The sequence below is a fragment of the Podarcis cretensis genome (genome assembly GCF_951804945.1).
Source record: "Podarcis cretensis genome assembly, chromosome: 11".
NCBI lineage: Eukaryota > Metazoa > Chordata > Lepidosauria > Squamata > Lacertidae > Podarcis > Podarcis cretensis.
The window spans coordinates 66,190,287-66,212,146 of record NC_137180.1 but is presented as its reverse complement, the minus strand read 5'-3'; the positions used below and the strand labels follow the sequence as shown (position 1 = coordinate 66,212,146).

The 21,860-nt window shown below is 54.0% G+C and overlaps 1 protein-coding gene across 1 annotated transcript in view; it reads right to left on the bottom strand.

Annotated features, from left to right (window-relative positions):
- Nucleotides 1-3,476: 3,476 nt before the first annotated feature.
- TESK1 (testis associated actin remodelling kinase 1) overlaps nucleotides 3,477-21,860 on the bottom strand; it is a 31,254-nt gene continuing 12,870 nt past the window's right edge. The window contains exons 2-10 of the mRNA XM_079994866.1: nucleotides 19,782-19,903; nucleotides 19,203-19,251; nucleotides 18,876-19,022; nucleotides 18,703-18,785; nucleotides 18,494-18,584; nucleotides 17,014-17,097; nucleotides 7,628-7,717; nucleotides 6,471-6,618; nucleotides 3,477-5,442 (exon numbers count right to left, since the gene is read on the bottom strand). Coding sequence (XP_079850992.1) covers nucleotides 4,499-5,442; nucleotides 6,471-6,618; nucleotides 7,628-7,717; nucleotides 17,014-17,097; nucleotides 18,494-18,584; nucleotides 18,703-18,785; nucleotides 18,876-19,022; nucleotides 19,203-19,251; nucleotides 19,782-19,903 — 1,758 coding nt within the window. The 3' untranslated portion in view covers nucleotides 3,477-4,498. The remainder of the gene's footprint in view (nucleotides 5,443-6,470; nucleotides 6,619-7,627; nucleotides 7,718-17,013; nucleotides 17,098-18,493; nucleotides 18,585-18,702; nucleotides 18,786-18,875; nucleotides 19,023-19,202; nucleotides 19,252-19,781; nucleotides 19,904-21,860) is intronic.

Sequence of the window (21,860 nt, the reverse complement as noted above, 5' to 3'; positions counted from 1 at the left end):
ATATGTTAATCTGTGTAACCCAACCTCCCTTTAATATATTCATGATGTAATCTGTGTAACCAAACCTCTCTTTGATGTATTCATGACGTGTTTTGCACTGTATTCTGGAACACGGAGGGAGTTTCAAAAACTCATGTCACCCCTTTCTCACTGTTCAATCTCGCCTTGAACCTGTTGCGCAATAAACTTGGGTCTTCTGCAGTTTGCTCCTGTCTCCGGCTGAGCTCATTTTCCTCTGCAGGGACCCACGGACTTAGTCCGATGAGCTGGGTGGCAGAGCAGCCTCGCACTCAGATTTTGCCATAACAGCTGGAATAACTGGACATGAAAAAGGGTCACTTTCCTTCATGAATGTAAATTTCCTCATGGATGAGCTAGTCCCAGGTGGAAGGTCAGCCATGCCAGTTGCTATGATAACAGCCCAGTGCCCCAACTATATTTGTAATTGATGCATGTCAGCTCAGGAGTGTCAGTCTGTGAGTCTGCAGTTTGTCTGTCTGTCTGTTATTTGTGTCGCTTGCCCAATGCTACGTCTCGAATGGCTCAACTTGGAGCAACGGAGATCATTTGTACTTGTAGGTGTATCTGTATCTGCAAAAGCCTACAAGCTGTATCAACATTTGGAACTGTTTGACTGAGCCTTATCTTCTGCAACAGTAAACTATCTGAAACTTTCTCGGCTGCTGCACGGTGACTGGTACTGGGAGCAACTTCCACCGTGTGGGGATCTCACCTGAGATTCCCAACAAGCTCACCTGTCCACACGGGGAGGGGCATCCCTTGTTCACGCTCCTTGGCAGCCTCACCATCACGCTGGCAAGGCAGAGAGAGGCAGCCACCTTGGGCTGCGGATGGGTGGGTGTGTCTGGATTGGGCCGGCCTGTGTGAGCTCCCAGGCCTGAGCCTCTTGGCATGCTGCCATTAGGTGCAGGAAAGGATATGGCGCCACAGGAAGCAGCAAAGTCCAATCCAGCTGTTGGTCCCATCAGATCTTGGGCATGGAAGGAGGTGCCATCTCATCCTCAGGCAGCAAAATTCCTTGAACAGCCCTAATCTTAACACAGGCCTTGACATCGGGACACTGGACCAGCCTGGTCACACCTGGTGGACGTCGCTGCCTCCTGTGGAAGTTCCACAGTTTTAACACTGCACTGCATGAAGAAGGGCTTTCTTTTGCCTGTCCTGGACATGATAATAATAATAATAATAATAATAATAATAATAATAATAATAATAATAATAATAATTTATTATTCATACCCCCGCCCATCTGGCTGGGTTTCCCCAGCCACTCTGGGCGGCTTCCAACAAAAGATTAAAAATACATTAAACCATCAGTCATTAAAAGCTTCCCGAAACCGGGCTGCCTTCAGTTGTCTTCTAAAATTCAGATAGTTGTTTATTTCTTTGACATCCGAAGGAATTGCATTTGCCACCACCGAAAAGGCCCTCTGCCCTGTAACTTGGTTTCCCGGAGCGAGGGAACCGCCAGAAGGCCCTCGGCGCTGAACCTCAGTGTCCGGGCAGAACAATGGGGGTGGAGACACTCCTTCAGGTCTACTGGGCCGAGGTCGTTTAGGGCTTTAAAGTTCAGCATAAACACTTTGAACTGTGCTCGGAAACGTACTGGGAGCCAATGTAGGTCTTTCAAGACCGGTGTTATGTGGTCTCGGCGGCCGCTCCCAGTCCCCAGTCTAGGTGCCGCATTCTGGATTAGTTGTAGTTTCCGGCTCACCTTCAAAGGTAGCCCCACGTAGAGCGCATGGCAGTAGTCCAAGTGGGAGATAACCAGAGCATGCACCACTCTGGCGAGACAGTCGACAGGCAGGGAGGGTCTCATCCTGCGTACCAGATGGAGCTGGTAGACAGCTGCCCTGGACACAGAATTGACCTGCGCCTCCATGGACAGCTGTGAGTCCAGAATGACCCCCAGGCTGCGCACCTGGTCCTTCAGGGGCACAGTTGCCCCATTCAGGACCAGGGAGTCCTCCACACCTGCCTGTCTCCTGTCCCCCCAAAACAGTACTTCAAAACAGTACTTCTTTCTTGTCAGGATTCAACCTCAATCTGTTAGCTGCCATCCATCCTCCAACCACCTCCAGACCATAGCTGTCAACATAGCTGCAGTGTGACGCGGCAGCTAAAAAAGCCAATGCATCAATAGGAGTATAGCATCTAGATCAAGGGAAGGGATAGTGCCACTGTATTCTGCTCTGGTCAGACCTCACCTGGAGTGTTGTGTCCAGTTCTGGGCACCACAGTTCAAGAAGGACACTGACAAACTGGAACGTGTCCAGAGGAGGGCAACCAAAATGGTCAAAGGCCTGGAAACGATGCCTTATGAGGAACGGCTAAGGGAGCTGGGCATGTTTAGCCTGGAGAAGAGGAGGTTAAGGGGTGATATGATAGCCATGTTCAAATATATAAAAGGATGTCACCTAGAGGAGGGAGAAAGGTTGTTTTCTGCTGCTCCAGAGAAGCGGACACGGAGCAATGGATCCAAACTGCAAGAAAGAAGATTCCACCTAAACATTAGGAAGAACTTCCTGACAGTAAGAGCTGTTCGACAGTGGAATTTGCTGCCAAGGAGTGTGGTGGAGTGTCCTTCTTTGGAGGTCTTTAAGCAGAGGCTTGACAACCATATGTCAGGAGTGCTCTGATGGTGTTTCCTGCTTGGCAGGGGGTGGGACTCGATGGCCCTTGTGGTCTCTTCCAACTCTATGATTCTATGAACTTACAGATTTGAAAATAAGGGACCAGCAGCCTCGAAAATAAGGGATCAGCAGCCAAAATAAGGGATTTTCAGAGCACAGGTATGTTCAACTTCTGAGCCCCTCCGAGCCAAAGGCAGAAAGCCCAGCCAGCAGCCAAACAAAGCCTCAAGCGGTGGTTCCCACAGTGCAGCAACCCGGCAAAGAGGAATCAGCAAGGAAAACCACCGTCACCTCTCCGCTGGGCAGCGCTGAGCAAAGGCGAGTCCCCAGGCAACACGGCCGATTGGATCGGCACAAGGCATGCAAGCTCCACCCCCCAGTCGTTCTTAGACTCCTTATTGGGTGAGCAAAGCAGCCAAGCAACACAGTTGGAGCCTCCCTCCTCCCTGGCCGGCAGAGAGGGAGAGGAGCTGCTTCCTTTGAAACCCAGGAAATTTACGGGACATCATCAATAAGGGACAGCAGCAGGACAAGGCCCTGGGATAAGGGACTTTCCCGCCAAATAAGGGACGGTTGACAGCTATGCTCCAGACACTCACACAGGAACTTCCAACATCCAGCTTCACTGCGGGAGGCAAACTTTCTCTCTCCACTCTCACATGCCATGTGGAGTTTATAAACTTCTATTGCGCTGCTTCTTCCTCGCCTTTTCTCTAAAGCAAAAAAGGAAGATGCAGACCAAGCCAAAGACCCAGCCCCCTGCGGAAGCCCCTGACCGGCCAGATCTGAGATCCCAGGACGCTTTGGGCAAAAACAAGGCCGTTTCGACCGTCATCATGTTTTATTTCTCCAACACTTTAAATAAGCTGAATACATAAAGCAGCATTTGTCGTTATTAAAAATGCAGCTGCATCCCACTAGGGCACTGAGTATAGGGGGGCTGGGGGGGGGACACGCTGAGCCTTGCGCAGGAGGGGGGGGCCGAGATGCAGCCAGAAATCAGTACTCATCATTATTGCACATGGGCAGAAGTGCTGGGAACAGAAGCCAGTTTCCACCCCCAACTCCCCCCCCACCTGCCCACCCCCCTCCAACACTCGTACAGCTCAGGAGCACCCAGGGGGGAGGCTGAGCCCCCCCACCAACATTGCAGATCCAAACTTGTGTCTCCCAGTTTCCTAGTCCCCAAATGTGACACGCAAACAAGCACACTTTCCTGCCCCCCCATTTCTGTCTCCTGACCCCACCCCCCGGTCCTTAGAGTCTCTTTCTCCTCTGTTGTCCCCCCCCCCAACAAACAGGGCAAGTATTATGAGGGGCAAGACCCCCTGGTCCCCAGGCCACTATTTCCAGCCCACACCAGGAGGTCTCACCAGGCCTGGGTTTGCAGAGGGAGGCACTGCACTGGGGTGGACGAAGCCCCCCACCCAGAAAGAAACCTTGGGGGGGGTCTCTTGGATGCTGGTGTGTGGCCCCCTCCCCAGTCCAACTGCATGGGGGTCCCTGGGGCAGCCACCTTATTGCACTTCCTCCTGGCTCATGGGAAGGGACCCCCCTTCCTTCCCACAGCTCCTGCCAGGGCTGGGGAGGGGGGTTTCCAGGCACCGGGAAGCCCCTTTGCTACAAAAGGCCACAGGGTGGAATCTTAACCTCCCGCCCCCCAAAAAACATGGCCCCACAGGCTCCTCCGCTTCGCCAGGCCCTGAGAGCCCGCCGATCGCTGGCACCGCCTGTGCCACTTTCAATGCGCTGCGGCACCCTGAGGCTGCCTGAAGGGTCCATCGTGGGTCCGCAGCCCCCCTTTTGCCCCGCCGGGCTCAGGGGGGGCCTCTGTGTGTCCCGCCTTAGGACTGTGCTTCGGGCAGCTTGAGGCTGGGCTCTGCCAGAACCGGGCCCTTGAGGTGCCTCTCTGGGCACAGCAGGCTCTTGGCTTCGCAGTTGAGGTTCTGGTAGGCGGGGGTGCTGGCGGGGGGCCGGGGGCAGACGGAGGCAAAGCTGAAGCCAAAGGGCCCCAGGCAGCAGGCGGGGCAGCTCAGAACCTCCTCCTGCTCCAGCACCCCCACGCTGCCCCCTCCGCTCAGGGCCAGGGCCGACCCCGCGTGCTCCAGCGGGGGCCCCGAGCCGGGCGGGGGCACGCTCAGCTCCGAGAAGCCCCCTCCCCAGCTGGGGGGCTTGCTGTTGTTGTTCAAGAGCAGCCCGTTGGCGGGCCAGGGCTGCATCCCAGAGACGGCCGTGCGGATGAAGCTGCCGTTGGCCACGGAGGGCGCCAGGGGGGCGGCCGGCTCCGCAGGGAGGGCGCTGGGGGGGCTGTCGGGACTGGTGTCCATGAGCTCGCCGGAGGGAGGGGAGCGGAGGGGGCGTTCCAGGCTGCTGCAGTCCAGGGACAGGAGGGGCTGGGGGGGGCGAGGACCCCCCCGGCGGGGCATCTCCGGGGAGGCGGGCAGTGAGCGGCACCTGCGGGTGAGGGCGGCCGACTCGGAGAAGTCGCAGTGGGCCTCCACGGCCGGCTCCGGGGTGACGGGTGTGCCCGGCGGGAAGGGCGAGGGGGGCGGCAGGTCGAAGGTCAGCGAGATCAGAGACTTGCTGGGCGTGTCAAAGAGCTTGATGCGGCCGCCCTGGAGGTCGTGGCGCTGGGAGAAGGGGTTGACTCGCTGCGGGGTGTCCTGGGGCGCCCTGGGCGGGACCATGTCCGACTGGCTGCGCGAGAGGCGCTGGTCCGGGGGCACGAGAGGCTGGTCCAGCAGGCTGGGCGGCATGGCGGGCAGCAGGGGGTCCTGGGTGGCTTTGTCTGGAACAGAGGGAGAAAAAGGTGGTCAGGGGGTCGCCCAGAGGCAGACCTCAAAGCACGATGACTAGATGACCTTTAGGTTCCCCTCCAGCTCTGTCGTTCTCTGATTCTATGACCAAGTGAGGGCTGTTGCTTGGACCCACATCACTCGGGAGCGCAGGAGTCCTTTGGAGCAGGCGTGGCGTTGCCACGACACTACAGTGTTGCCCAGTGGTTAGAGTGCTGGACTAGGAGCTGGGAGAGCTCAGGGTTCGAATCCCCACTCAGCTAGGAAGCTGACCTTGGCAGGCAGGCCCTGGCGCTTAGCCCAACTTACTTCTCAAGCTTGCTGCGGAGGAGGAACATGCAAGCCCCTTTGAACTCCTTGGAATAAAAGGTGATGTATGAATGTAATAAATAAATAGAATACTAATTTGAAAAAAATAATAATAATTATACGCTACTTTCCCCCCTTTCAAGACAAGGCAGTTGGCAGAAAGCTGGTTCAAAAGAATATTTTTTTAGCTGTTGTTTAGAGTCCAGTGCCTCTGTCCCAAAACTATAGAACTGCAGAGCTGAAGACAACACGAAAAGTTAGAGATGATATTAAAAAAGCCAGAAGAAAGAAGGAGGGAAGTCAACTCTTAGGAGCAAGTTCAAATGCAAAATGAAATGTAATATGTGTACAGTGGTACCTTTGGTTACGTACTTAATTCATTCCGGAAGTCCGTTCTTAACCTGAAATTGTTCTTAACCTGAAGCACCACTTTAGCTAATGGGGCCTCCTGCTACTGCCGCACCTCCGGAGCACAATTTCTGTTCTAATCCTGAAGCAAAGTTCTTAACCTGAAGCACTATTTCTGGTTAGCAGAGTCTGTAACCTGAAGCGTATGTAACCCGAGGTACCACTGTATGTACAATATGTAACTAAAAAACGAATAAAGATTATCTTAAAAAAAAGAAGGATTGCAGAGCTGGAAGGGACCTGGGGGTCATCTAGTCCAACCCGCTGTGAGGCAGCAATCGAAATCCAGACTGGGAAGGGTTACCACGGAGGGAGAGTGCCGGGCTCCCCGGGGTGCTGGTCCTGTCGCTCTGCAGGGCGTCTCGGGCGTCTCTGGCTGCCAGCTGCTGCTTCAAGATGCCCTCCAGGCGCTGCGTGATCTCCAGGAAGGAGGGCCTCAAGGTGGGCTCCATCTAGAGGGGGGGGCGGGGGAGAAGGCACCTGGCTCAGCAGCGGTGGGGAGGGGGCAGTTGAAAAACAAAGCCCCAAGGCTCCCTTGCTGGGGTGGGGCTTGCTGGGCTGCTGCCTCCCCTGGAAACAAAAATCTTGGCCAAGAACCAGGGGGGTCTGTGGGACAGAAAGCGGGGGGGTCCAGCCTGCCTCGGGGGGAGGGCTGCCTTCCCCTCAGAGACTGAAGCAGGACAGATTTCTGGGCACGGGACACAGTTCTCACCAACTTCAGTCCCTCCTAAAGGGAAGTACTGTATTTTTCCGTGTATAAGACGCCCCTTATTTCTTTTAACCCGAAATTAAGTTGTGCAGCTTTTGGGGGATGTGGGGGAGGTCACTTCCGCCAATCACTCACCCGCCTGCCCCCCACTGCCAATCACACACCTCACTGGAGCCGCCAATTGCCTGCCCGCCTGGCCACAGCCACCAAACACCCGCCCAGTTGCTGCTGCCAATCTGCTGCTTGCTGCTGCCATTAGTCACACGCGCCCCCCCCCCTCTGCATTCACTATCAGTATATAAGACGACACCCAATTTTTGGTCCCCCCCCCCTTTTTAGCAAAAAGCATTGTCTTATACAAGAACAAATACAGTAGTTCTTTGGGCAACATATAGCTAAACGGTGGAACTCCCTGCCACAGGAGGCTAGAATAGCCACCAAGCTGGATGACTTTAAAAGAAGATCAGACAAATTTGTGAAGCAGAGGACTCTCAAGGGAAGGAAGTAGCCAGGAAAGCTTCCTTTAAATTGAACCCAAAAGCTGCATTCGTGGTCATGGCTGGGGCTGGGGCTCTGTACTCCTCAGGATTTGCCCCCCTCCAGCCCCTGCAAAACCACCACACCCAGCCAGGGCTGATTCTCTCATGGGCATATAGGGCCAGGAGGGGCAAAGAGGCTCCCTTCTGGCAGGTGGGGGGTCTGGCAGCCTGAAGGCTCATTCAGTTCTGGGGGGGTTGGGGGGGGGGTCTTACGCTGCAGCAGTGGAAGGCCAGCTGGAGGAATGTTGCAGGGCAGTCGGCTCCCACCAGGTTGCAGAAAGCGGATACATCCAGCCCAAAGTCCTGCAGGGAAGAAGGGAGAGGGAGGTGAGAACCCCCCCCCCCAATCATTCAGTTTGCACAAACTTCACACACACTCACACTCACACACAACATACGTTACGCTTCTGTTATAAATTCATAGAAAATCAACCATACATCGGATTTGCACTGTTCCACTTTTATTTTACTCCATGAAGGAAGGACTACAAAATGGGGAAGATTTGATACAGGGCAGCCATAATCCCTTCACCATCCCAGCACATCTGCAGGAGCCCTGCCCAGTTATGGTCCTAGACAGAAGACCATCAAGATCACAAAGAACTTGCATATAGGAGTGGATTCAGCAGGGACTGGAACAAAGGACACTGATCAGATCTTCCCTCTGGGGGCAGGAAACTGCAAACTCCCCTCTGTCTCCTGGAAAGTACTCATGGGGAGGGGGAAAGGGGGAACCAGCCAGGTGACAGGACACTCAGGTTACCACCACAACCCCTCCCTCAACCCCTCCTTTCTGTGATGTATGTATGATGCTTCTGGGGGTGGTCTTGATCTACAGGGTGGCAATTTCAAAAGTCTTTATAAGGCTTGCACACCATTTTTTCTGGGTCCTCTCTCTCTCCTGCAAGTGAGGGGAGCACCCTGTTGCAACAGTTCAATAAAGGCCAAGCCTACAGGCTGCTGTTTTGCTCCAAGTTATCCTGGTTGGTGTCTTTGTTTTTGTCCAAGGGAGCCCTCGGATTTCTCCGTTAACATCACTAGGAAAAGAATCGAGAAGAAGACTGTCGATGTCATAATGATGTTATACAAATTTGCAGCCACATCCGGAAGGCTGTGTCCGGTTCTGAACGCCTCGTGCAAAAAAGGGTATTTCTGGGTTGTAAAATGATCAGAAAAGGGCCACCAGAATTTTCCAGAGGGGTGCAGACTCCCCTAAAGGGAAGGTTGCAGCGTTTGGGATTTTTTTAGTTTAGAGAAAAGATCAACAGGTGACATGATAGAAGTTTTTTTAAAAAAAAAATAGCCATGACATGGAGAAAATGAAGAGTTTCTCCTTCCACCCTAGAACTTGTGGACAGTCAAGGAAGGTGAACGTCGGGAGATTCAGGACAGAGAAAAGAAAGTCTTTCTTTAGCCAGCACATACTTAAACTCTGGAACTCACTGCCACTGGAAGCAGTGATGGCCACCAGCCTGGATGGCTTTGAATAGAGGACTAGACAAATTTATGGAGAAGGAGAGAGCTAGCAATGGCTACTAGCCAGGAGGGCTGGACTCGGCCTCTGCGGTTGGAGCCAGCAATGCTTTTGTGCACCAGTCGCTGGAAACCGCAGGAGGGGAGAAACGGGCTCTTGTGTTCAAATCCTGCTTGCTGGTTTCCCACAGGCATTTGGACTAGGTGGGTCCCTTGGCCTGATCCAGCCATCTCTCCTTAAGTTCTTATGACCTTCCTTACCCCAAAATAGCTCAACAACACAGAAAAATACGGTAAATTGCTGTGTTGGCTCTTTGCAAAAAATAAGTGGGTTTTGGGTTGCAGTTCAGGCACTCGATCTCTAAAGGTTTTGCCACTACTGCCCAAAAGCCTGCTGGAGACCGATGATAATAATAATAATAAAATTTTATTTATATCCCGCCCTCCCCAGCCAAAGCCGGGCTCAGAGCGGATAACAACAGTAAAATAACAGAGTTTACATAAAATCACAATCAATTAATTGAAATACATTCTAAAATCAATTCATGAGCCTCTGTCGCCCTTCACCTGTCTGCTTGACCCAAACATGAAATGCATTTGGAGAAGCTAAGCTAAGTGGTCAGTGCAGACCCAGCCAAAAATGATGGGAGGATCACAAGATTTGCTGAGGGGAGGAAACAAATTCGGCTCTGTGCTCATCCTGCCTAGAGGAGCTATTGCAGGCCCCTCCCTCGCCGAGAGAGAGAGAGAGAGAGAGAGAGAGAGAGAGAGAGAGAGAGATCTGTGCAACGCAGCCCCCTGCCGCGAGGGGGCAAGCAGGGCCTTCTCCGCAGGGCCAGAGGGTGGACCAGCCGCTCTCTCCATGCCCCCCTCCAAAAGGGGAAGCACTCAGCTTGGCAGAGGCTACCCCCCCCTCACATCTGGCATTCTCCGGAGGCGGAAGGATGGCAGCCTTTATCTCACAGAGCAGACATCTTTCTGGGATGATGGGGCAGTTCTGGGGACGGGGTATTATCTGCACAATGGCATCCACAGGCAACACTCAAACAAGCATCAAGCGTGGCGGGATGATACTCTAAAATTAGATGACAAGACAGAAGTACTGTTTTTGGGGGACAGGAGGCGGGCAGGTGTGGAGGACTCCCTGGTCCTGAATGGGGCAACTGTGCCCCTGAAGGACCAGGTGCGCAGCCTGGGGGTCATTCTGGACTCACAGCTGTCCATGGAGGCGCAGGCCAATTCTGTGTCCAGGGCGGCTGTTTACCAGCTCCATCTGGTACGCAGGATGAGACCCTCCCTGCCCACAGACTGTCTCGCCGGAGTGGTGCATGCTCTAGTTATCTCTCGCCTGGACTACTGCAATGCGCTCTATGTGGGGCTACCTTTGAAAGTGACCTGGAAACTGCAATTAATCCAGAATGCGGCAGCTAGACTGGTGACTGGGGGCAGCTGCCGAGACCACATAACACCGGTGTTGAAAGACCTACATTGGCTCCCAGTACGTTTCCAAGCACAATTCAAAGTGTTGGTGCTGACCCTGAAAGCCCTAAATGGCCTTGGCCCAGTATACCTGAAGGAGCGTCTCCACCCTGGACACCGGTGTACATCTCCCGAGGGCCTTCTGGCGGCTCCCTCACTGCAAGAAGTGAGGTTACAGGGAACCAGGCAGAGGACCCTCTTGGTAGTGGCACCCGCCCTGTGGAACTCCCTCCCATCAGATGTCAACAACTATCTGACTTTTAGAAGACATCTGAAGGCAGCCCTGTTTAGGGAAGCTTTTACTCTTTGATGTTTTATAGTGTTTTTAATATTCTCTTGGGAGTTGCCCAGGGTGGCTAGGAAAACCAACCAGATGGGGAAGCTATTAATAGCAGCCTAGAACAGGTTGTTCATGGGACCATCTCCTCCAACCAGTCCCCTCAACATGTCCTGAACTGGGGTGAGATGGGGGGCTCAGGTTTCTCTTTGTGGCCACTTCCATCCCCGCTGCCTCTGAGCCAAGGCTTCATCCTCCTCCAGGCAAGAATCTGACCTGCTCATCTGAGACTTGAGCGGCTGAACTCCCTCTTGCTTCCAGAGCGTCACATGTGATACAGGGGAAGGATGGAATATGTATTTGCAATAAACAGATGTAAAGGACTTTCTGGGTGAGTAGAAAGTCAGCCCCAGATCTGGCAACCTTCTCTTCTCCTGCTGAAGTTCTCTGGAAGTGGGGTCCCTCATGGTCAAGAGACAGTCAGGCTCCTGAATCCCAGTTTCTGGAAATTGCAGGAGGGGAGAGGATTGCTGTGCTTGGATCCTGCTTGGGGGTTCCCCCTGTTGGAATTCTGCCTGGGTCAGAGGAATGTGCCACAGCGGAGGCACCGGCAGATATTCCTTGGCGACCTCCCGGCTGCTACTCCCGGCAGATAAGCAGGCGAGGTCTCGGCGATTTTTCTCAGGCTGTGAGAAAAACACACCGTTCCTTCTCTCTCCCCTTTGGTGTCCCCCAGGGAGGGGAAAGAAGCAGACAGAAAACTATTTACATCCTTTATTTCTGTCTCTCACTTCAGTACAGAGAAAACATGTCTGCACTCAACAGCAGTAAGAATAAACTCCACCCATGTACTTCCAGTACGGGTCATATGACACACACACTGAGCTAACATCCGGTGCTCAGAACAGAATGGACTGCCCCTTTGTTCCCATGGCAACAGTCACAAACATCCTGTTTGGCTTTCCAGCCACAAGCAGCTGACTTGGCTGCTATAGCCTTTGCTTGCTGCTGCATTGCTGCTTTATAATAACACCCCCAAGAGGCACCTACTGGGAAAACAGGGTCTTGGACTAGGTGGGCACTGGCCAGCGTTCAAAATCCACCAGGCGTCTTTTGCACCTGGGTCTCAGCCACTTGCGACCAAAGGAAGATGCCCGGATGATGCCTGACATCTTAGGTAGTATTTTGACGTCTTAGGAATTTTGAGGTCTTAGGTATATGTTAAATGTTCCTAAGTGTACCAACCAAACACGTACATAGATCAGCACAGGAAGACCGACCTGGAACTATTTTGATTCCCAAACTGAGCAAATGATTTCTCTGCAAGGTCAAAGTGGGAAACCTCCCCATTGTCTCTTTCCTCACAAATCCTGTCTTAAGGGTATGTCTGTGTTTGAAGAGGGTGTGAGCCTGTGACCTGGCCCAGGAACTATTTATCACTATAAAAGACTGGCCTGGCTCCCCAGGCAATCAATCAAGTGACCATTAAACAGGTAACGTGGCAGACAGGAGGTAAACAAAGCACTCAGATTTCTGCTGTAGACCACCCCTTTCTCTGATGTAGGTATGATGTATCTGGGGGGGGGGTGTCTTGACCTACACCCCTTCTGTGATGTATGTATGATGTTTCTGGGGGTGGTCTTGATCTACAAGGGGGCAATTTCAAAAGTCTATATAAGGGCTTGCACACCATTGTTCTGGGTTCCTCTCCTTCCTCCCTGTTGTGGGGGGAGTGGGGGACCCTGTCACAACACTTTAATAAAGATCAGGCTTACTAGCTGCTTTGCTTCTCAATATTCTCTGGTTGGCCTCTGTTATTTTCTCCTACCAATGGGGAACCTACGTAAGGACTCTATATGGGGTCTTGGGTACCCCATAAGGGGAAAAGGGCAGATTTTCGTTTACAACAAGGCGCACAACCGGGAAACCTTGAATCTGGACCGTTTTCACCCAGTAGCAACACATCCTGCCAAATTCTCTCCAAGATATTTTATCTGCACAATCAGAACAAATTTCAGGAAGCAAAAAGGAGGAAAAGTCTTGCAGAAAACCCTCTCTCTGCAGCCCTCCTGCCTTCTTCACCTTGAAGTCAAGGCTGCTGTGGAATTAGAGGTGGGGAGGGGGCTACCACAACAATGGCTTCCTCCCCCCCAAGCCCATTTCTCTTGCCCGGCATGGCCAGGCAGAAGCTCCTCTCCATCTTGGCACCAGGAGAGGTTCTGGGTCCTGGAGCTGTCATTCCGGAAACGCCCAACCCAGAGGCCGCCTTCCGGGGCAACCTGTTATTAGGACACAGCCCAGGAGAGAGGCAGGCGGCTTCATGGCAACCGAGACGAGAGCGGAGAAGCACCAAGGGCAAAGGGTGGGTGGGGGGCACTGGGCTCCAGGGAAGAAGCCCGTGAGACAAAGCACAGGCTGCTCTCCTAGGAGCAGGTTTTCTTTCCGTGAAATGCAGGAGGGAGGGACTTGGGGGGGCAGACTCCCCCCACCCAGACCTTTTCTCCTTCTTCCTTAAAGTGAACTGCTCAACTGCAGTCAGCAACTAAGTGCCCCCCCCAAAAAAAACCACCTCTTCTGTTGGAAAGAGACAATGCAGCGAGTTGCACAGTTCTCCTCCAGGGGAATCGCTGGAGATGTGCAAAAAAGGGCACCTCCCCCCTTGCAGCTGCTATATCTGGAAGGGAGGGAACAGTGGAAACGCCCCTCTGGGTTCAAAGAGCGGGGGGGGGGGGAGGGATTTCATAGGATCCTGCTAAGAGTTCGACAACTGCAGGGGGAAGCTGTCCTCATTTCCGACACATCTCCTACAATATACTGTTCAAAGTCGTTTTTAAAAATAAATATGCCCCATGATGCCAAACTATGACGTTGAACATAGTGTCTAGTTTGGCCCTCAGTTGTTCCAAAAATATCCAAATTATACAGGCCAGGAAACTGATATTGGGCGTCATCTGTCTCCAAAATGAAGTCCTGCCTTTGCTCTCCCCTCACCATCTGAGGAACAAACCTCCCCAAAGATGCTTTGAAGTCTTTTCCTGCAAAATTCCTGCGCTATGAATCCCACGGGGAAGCCAGGAGAGATGACCCCTGGTGCCCCCCAACCACAAGAGGCCTTGGACTCCGCCTCCCACCAGCCCCAGCCAGCATGGTCACATGACAGCGCTGAGGCTGATGGGAGTTGTAGTCAGAAGCATCTGGAAGGCAGCAGGTGTTGGGAAAGTCCCTGCCTGGGCACCTGAGCTCCACCTTTCCCGGAGAGAAAGCTATTGCGTGAACAGGTTATCCAAAGCAGCCCAGGTGAGCTGGGAGACCAGCATTCCTCAGGGGGTGGAGGAGGAGGGCCAATTATCGCCTCCTTCCTCACCTGCACAGGTAATAGGCGTAATTAAGGGCCTCCCCAAGTCTCCTGGGAGGGAGCCAGGAAGGGATGCATTTGAGCTACAGAGGCTGGGATGGGAATACCTGCCGAGCAACTTCTTGGGGGGGGGGGTTAAAAGGTAAAGGGACCCCTGACCATTAGGTCCAGTCATGGCTGACTGGGGTTGCAGCGCTCATCTCGCTTTACTGGCCGAGGGAACCGGCGTACAGCTTCCGGGTCATGTGGCCAGCAGGACTGAGCCGCTTCTGGCAAACCAGAGCAGCGCACAGAAACGCCGTTTACCTTCCCGCCGGAGTGGTACCTATTTATCTACTTGCACTTTTATGTGCTTTCGAACTGCTAGGTGCGCAGGAGCTGGGACCGAACAACAGGAACTCACCCCATCACAGGGATTTGAACCGCTGACCTTCTGATTGGCAAGTCCTAGGCTCTGTAGTTTAACCCACAGCGCCACCTGCGTCCCATCTCTGGGGAGTTAGGGGGGCTGAATTTAATTAATTAGGAAGAACTTTCTGACAGACAGAGGTGTTTGACAGTGGAATTGCAGCTCCTTTGCAAGGCAGTGAGCTCTTCTTCATTTGAGCTGTTATGGAAATTACGGGGGGGGGCACATATTTAAAGTTGTTAAATGTTACAAATATTATGCCTGAATGTATCCTTTCAACTTGACAGCTCAGGAAAGATGCCTAGCTTTAAAAATCATATAAAAATCAATCCCTTTGCCAGTTTCCTCCATTCCAAAGCTGTTTTGCCCTTGGAAAAGGACTCTTTCCCCTCCACCTCAAACCCCATTCAGGGGTGGCAACTGCTGAGCTGATTGTTGGCCAAGGGAAACCAAATCTCATCACCGGACTTGCAAAGGAAGTTCTATTGTACTTTGGGTGGTGGGTAACTAAGAAGTATTTGCCTTATGCTAATCTCATACTTGGGTCTTGCCCTGACATAGCTGTCTATGCTAATCTTGTGTAACCCTCCCCTTTCTGAGGTTTTAGTGATGTAGCAATGATGTATCGATGATGCTGTACGGACTGTATTCTGGGATGTGGTGGGGAAGTTTTAAAAGTCAGTGTCACCCCATGTTCAGGGTTCTCTCGCTGCTGTTTGAACCTGTTGCGCAACAATGAAGGAGCTAAGTCTGCTGACTGCTGTTTTGCTCCAAATTAAAAAGGTACCCCTGCCCGTACGGGCCAGTCTTGCCAGACTCTAGGGTTGTGCGCTCATCTCACTCTAGAGGCCGGGAGCCAGCGCTGTCCGCAGACACTTCCGGGTCACGTGGCCAGCGTGACAAACTGCATCTGGCGAGCCAGCACAGCACATGGAACGCCGTTTACCTTCCCGCTGGTAAGCGGTCCCTATTTATCTACTTGCACCCGGGGGTGCTTTCAAACTGCTAGGTTGGCAGGCGCTGGGACCGAATGACGGGAGCGCACCCCGCCGCGGGGATTCGAACCGCCGACCATACGATCGGCAAGTCCTAGGTGCTGAGGTTTTACCCACAGCGCCACCCACGTCCCTTTGCTCCAAATTGCTTGGCTGTAATTTCCTTCTTTTACTGAACGCACGGACCCACGGGGGACGTGGACCCCAGGGAGCTGGGTTGTTGAGGAGTCTCTCAACCCAGAATTTTCCTTATAATAGGTTTTAAAACAGAGGTCAGGTGGCCATCTCTCTGGGATTACTTAGCTGTGATACGAGCATTGCAGGGGGTTGCACCATAATAATAATAAATATATCTACCCCCGCCCCCCCCATCTGGCTGGGCTTCCCCAGCCACTCTGGACGGCTCCCAACAAAACATTAAAAACATAATAAAAGATCAGACATTAGACTAGATGACCCTTGGGGATCCCGTCTATGATTCTGTGATTCTGAGGTTTATTTATTTGCCTGTGATGTCTGTGCAAACCCAGCCTTCCTAAACAGAGCAACCAGGGCAGCAAAAACGCAATGGAGCATTTCTGAAAGAGCAGGCAGATCTGGCCAGGAACAGCAAACTGCGTCTCAACAGAACATATTAAGGACAGCAGAAAAGAGGTGAGAGACCCCCAGTGAAGCTGTGGGGTAGTGAGGGTGAAAAATGCCCCCTGTCTGCCCCAAACCATCATCCCTCCTCATGACTGAACAGCTCAGCTAGAGAGAGGAACATGGCAGGCAACACACACGGCGTTGGGCACAGTCATAAACAGATGTCAGGGTGGGGGAGAAAATCCACACAGAGCTCTGAGGTTTTATTTGTGGATTAAGACACATTCTGAGCAGCTAAAGATAAAGGCCAAAGTGCCCGTCTCATGCCCTAATCTAAAGATGACCGTTTTCCACTCTTTTTCTACTCTCCGCTGAGCAAAGAGCCCTGGACGGATCTGGGTATCTGGGGTGGGAGGTCAGCCTTGCCTAAAAAGCAGAGACATCACCTTGCCAACAAAGGTCCGTATAGTAAAAGCTCTGGTTTTCCCAGTAGTGATGTATGGAAGTGAGAGCTGGACCATAAAGAAGGCTGATCGCCGAAGAATGGATGTTTCTGAATTGTGATGCTGGAGGAGACTCTGGAGAGTCCCATGGACTGCAAGAAGATCAAACCTCTCCATTCTGAAGGAAATCAGCCCTGAGGGCTCACTGGAAGGACAGATCCTGAAGCCGAGGCTCCAAGACTTTGGCCACCTCATGAGAAGAGAAGACTCCCTGGAAAAGACCCTGATGTTGGGAAAGATGGAGGGCACAAGGAGAAGGGGGCGGCAGAGGGCGAGATGGTGGGACAGTGTTCTCAAAGCTACAGGAGTGCCTGGCGTGCTCTGGTCCAGGGGGTCACGAAGAGTCAGACACGACTAAACAACTAAACAACAACAACAACAAAACCAGCCTGTCTTGTGCCCATAAGGCCAGGAGGCCTCCAGAAGACCCCCTCGGATGCCCAGAAGAAACACAGCTGTTTGCTCAAAGGAGCGCAGCAGAGCAAGGGGAGGAAGCAGCCCCCGCAGGGAGGGAGGGTCTTACCTCAGTGCGGGGCAGGTAGTCTGGGTCGGCCGGCAGGCGGGCGATGGTCTCGCAGAGGATGATGCCGTAGGCAAAGACATCAGCCTGGCGGGATGGGAGAAGGGAGGCAGTGAGGCAGGAAGGGCACGCAGGGGAGGGGGAGACACCCCCCCACACACACAAAAAGAGGCTCCAGCCCCTCCCTTAGATCCAAAGGGAAACTGGGGACAGAAGAAGAGCCCCCCATACCTCCTGGTATTTGTGATCCAGGCCCACAGTCCCCACACCCACTCACCCTCCTGGCTGACCCTGTGCACCCCACTTGCCCCCTTAATTCTCTGGCTGGGAAAGAGGATCAGAGAAACTCATGGAGGAGGAGGAGGAGGAGGAGGAGGAAGGCTCTCGATGGCTACTAGCCAGGACAGTTCTCCTCTGTGTCCACGGTCAGAGGCAGAGATGCTTCTGAAGACCAGAGGCTGGAAAGCCCAGGGGGAGACAGTGCTGCTGCTGCTGCCCTCAGGCCTGGCTTGAGGCATCTAGTGGGGCACTATGAGAGAGAGCAGGAGGCTGGACTCGAGGGGCCACCCTTGGCCTTCTAACGTCCTGACATTCCTCCATGCAGCACACGGACAAGGGATTTCCCTCTCAGAAGACGTCCTGACTGCCTCTAACTTGGATGGCTTTAAAAGAGTGGCTGGGGAAACCCAACCTATTATTATTATTATTATTATTATTATTATTATTATTATTATTCAGGGAGAGTGAGCCTATTCTTGACCATCAGCCACTAGGGCTGGGTGATATCTGGTTGTCAATCTCGTATTATATATCATCAGCCAGACATCACAATATAAAAGGTAAAAGGTAACGGATCCCTGGACGGTGAAGTCCAGTCAAAGGCAACTATGGGGTTGCAGCACTCATCTCGCTTTTCGGGGAGCCTGTGGCGTTTGTCCACAGACAGCTTTCTGGCTCATGTGGCCAGCAGGACTAAACCGCTTCTGACACAACGGGACACCGTGACGGAAACCAGAGCGCAAGGAAACGCCGTTTACCTAATCATGATGCACTGATATAGCACAATGTCTGGAATAAGGATGGAGCCAAGCAGAGGCATCAGCTGCCTTCATGGTTTCTCCGGCATTGTGGTTTTTGCATAGCAAAATCACACACTGATTCACAATATCTTGCTAGGTCAAAAATTATGAAACCGATATGATATGAGCTTCAAACTGGTTTTGGATGATATATTGCCCAGTCCAACTAGCCACAAGGGCTACTTATCCTCTGAAGATGGTAGAGTCTGAGACTCTTAATCTCAAGAGTTGTGGGTTTGAATCCCGTACTGGGCAGAAGATTCCTGCATCGCAGGGTTGGACTGGATGACCCCGATGGTCCCTTGCAACTCTCCAATTCTGCGATTCTGACTATGCCTGGGAGGGCAGCCCTGTGGCCGTCGTGCGCTGAATGGGCCCCCTCTGCCCCCCCCTTACGGTCCTACCTTCTCGTTGTACAGCTCCCCACGCAGGACCTCCGGGGCCATCCAGTACGGAGAGCCGACGACGGCCAGAGGCTCCTTCTCGCCCCCGTCACTGGGGAGGAAGCAGAAAGGGGGGCAGGACCGGGAGAAAGAGGTCAGCCAAAGCCCAGCAGGACACCCCTCCGGCCCCCGCACGGCTCCCCCTGGCCAGGAAGGGCCACCCGCCTCACCTGTAGGTGGGGATCTTCTCCGCCAGGCCAAAGTCTCCCACGACGGCCGTGTAGCCGTTGTCCTCACTTCTCACAAGGCAGTTCTGAGCAGAGGGAGGAAGAAGAGGCGTCACAGGCATCCGAGGCAGGAGAGGGGAGGGCGGGGAGGGGGCCGGGGGGCACCCCATGCTTACCTTGGAGGTGAGGTCACGGTGGAAGATGCCCTTGCTGTGCAGGTAGCGGAGGCCGCGGGCGATGTCCAGGGCCAGCTTGACGCGGACGGGCCAGGGCAGCGGGGTGGGGCTGTCCAGCAGCTGCTCCAGGTTGCCACCGTTGATGTACTGCGGGGAGGAGGAACAACAGGGGGTGGGTTAGATGGGCTCTGGGGGTCCCTGCCAACTCTACAGTTCTAGGCAGACCCACCCGGCCTCTCTCTCCGGCCCCCAGCCTCCCCTCAAGGGATCGCAGTGGCTCCCCATCCACCTTTCCTGGGCCCAGGCGGGCAGGCAGGTGAGCCTCACCTCCGTCAGCGCGTGAAGCTGGCCTTGGTGGACGCAGACGCCCATGAACCTGGAACGAGAGGGGGAGACAGAAGGACCCGTCAGGATGCCGGGGGACCCTCCCCTCACACACTCTGCCCTGGGGACAGGAGGCATCCACGCCCCTCCGACCCCTTGCCCAGGGCAGAAGAGCAAGCGACCCTCAGCCTCAGGTCCCCGGTCTGTAAAATGGGAACAGCGCCTCTGGCAACCAGGAAGGAGGACACAGAGCTCCAGACTTTTTTGGGGGGGGATAGGAGGAGCCCAGTCCACTCAAACCCCCACTTTCTAACATTGAGATCCACCCTCCTCAATGTACTTCACAAGAGAAGCCCCAACTCTCCAGAGCTCTCCATCTCCTCTGCTGGAACGAAGCGCTGGCTCTTTTGAACTGAAGCCAGAATCTTCCAGGAGATGTTCCTTGAGCTCCCTGCAAAAGACCTAGGGCAGGCGGAGGTTGGGGGGCGGTGCCCGGAACCCCCTCAGGTCAGGCTGAGCACCCCCTTTGGCCAGAGCCCCCCACTCAAATCCAACCCCCGACCCCCACCGAGGCAGCCTCACCGGAGGATGTTGGGGTGGGAGAGGCGGTTCATGAGCTGCACCTCGCGCAGCATGTTGCCGCGGTTACTCATCAGCTTGTTCATCTTCAGCACCATGATCTGCCCCGACTGGCGATGCCTCACCTGCAGGGAGAGCGGAGCCGGTCCTTGAGGGGGGGGAGTAGCTTTTGCATTCAGTGACGGATTTACGTATAAGCAGTGGCGTTGCGGGGGGGGGGGCAGGGTGCCCTGGGTGCCATGTCTGGGGGGTGACAAGAAGGCACCCTGCAGGGGCTCGCAGCGGCATGAGCAGCCATTGCACCACCACAGCCGCATGTGGAAGATCCTCTGTTTGCGGCTGCAGCCGCGAGCAGAGGAGCCCAGCGCCGGCAGCAAACCACTATGTCCAGTGCATGTGTGGCGTCACATGCATGCGCCGTACATAACAACGCCGCACATGTGCTGTACATACGTCCATAACAACTCTGCACATATGCACATGTGTTCGTATGGCGCTCGAGCGACGCTGCTGGCAAACTGCTATGTACAGTGCATGTGCGGCATTAATACATTCGGTGCATGCGCCATACGTAGCGAAGCTGCACATGCGCCATACATAGCGGTTTCCCGCCCTGGTGTCATGACGCCTTCGTTCGCCCCTGAGTATAAGCTAAACAAGCTCTAGCTTAAGGCCCCACTCTCTTGGGGGGCCCCCAAAAAATTTAAAGGAAAAAACAACTGGATGGACATTTCTAAAATGTAAGATAAAAAAAACAAATAAAATAAAACCTACATACAGCAACATTTCAGTTCAACAATTACTTTGATAAAATACGTATAGGCTTGTGGGCTTCTCAGAAGAGGGGGGTCATTGGCCACTGTTGTAAACAAAATCTGCCCTTTTTCACTTATGGGGTATCCAAGAGCCCATATAGAGTCCTTATGTAGGTTCTCTATTGGTAGGAGAAAATAACAGAGGCGAGGCAGAGAATATTGAGAAGCAAGCAGCTAGTAAGCCAGATCTTTATTGAACTGTTGCAGCCGGGTACTCCCCTCACACGCAGGAAAGGAGGAGGAACCCAGAACAATGGCGCGCAAGGCCTTATACTGTATAGACATTTTAAATTCCCTGCCCTGGAGCTCAAGACCACAACTCCATACATTATACATGCAATCTATGTACATGCTTGGCTGGTACACTTATGAACATTTAACACATATCTAAGACCTCAAAATTCCCATCACACCGTTTTGAGGTCATGATGCTGGACTAGTTTCCCTCCCCCCACTGGTGGACGAAGGGGGGCGGGGGGCGGTCCGCCCTGGGTGCCATCTGGGGGGTTGATGTCGCTGCTGCCCCTGCCCCCACCCCCTGGGACGCTCAGTGCTCGCTGCACATTTCCAGGATGCTTGGCACTCGCCGTGCATGCCCCAGGACATGTTGCGGTGTGCTGCGCACCCCCCCCCGACGCACCCACCGCAGATGGCGCGCCACACCCCCCGGGATGCGCAACAGCTATGCCCCCGAATGTACGTCGCTCCCAGTGCCAGAGCAGGTAGTTTTGCCACTGCCCCCCCCCCCACGTTCTGCAGCTCTCCATATGCCATGGAAGCAGCTGGTGAGGGGAGAAGGGCTATGCAAATGGGAGGTTTTCCATGACAGCCCAGCCAGAAGCTGCTCCCATGGAAGACCCCCCCCCCCCGGCTTCCTGGCATGGGGAGGGGAGAGAGGCGTCTGCGCTAGCCCACACCTGCAGGCCTCTGAGACAGCTGGCCCCCCCAGCCGGGCCCAGCAGCTGCTTCTCCCCCCTGCAGGGAGTCCTCCTCCCAGGGGCTGTCTCCCAGATTCCTGGCTGCTGCCGTCAGCTGTTGCTCTTGCCCTTTTTAGTCGATGCTCCAAGGCCCGGCGGCGGGGGAGGCTGCCTGCTCCTCCTGCGCCGCCTCTTGCTGCTTCCCCCCCTGCAACCCCAGGGAAGACGAGGAGGAAGGGGGCAAGGGGGTCTGGGCAGAACAGATTGGGGGGCAGGGGAGACCCAGGGCTGGTGGCTGCAGGACCCCAGAGGGAAGGAAGGAAGGAAGGAAGGAGTCCCCTTGCAAAATG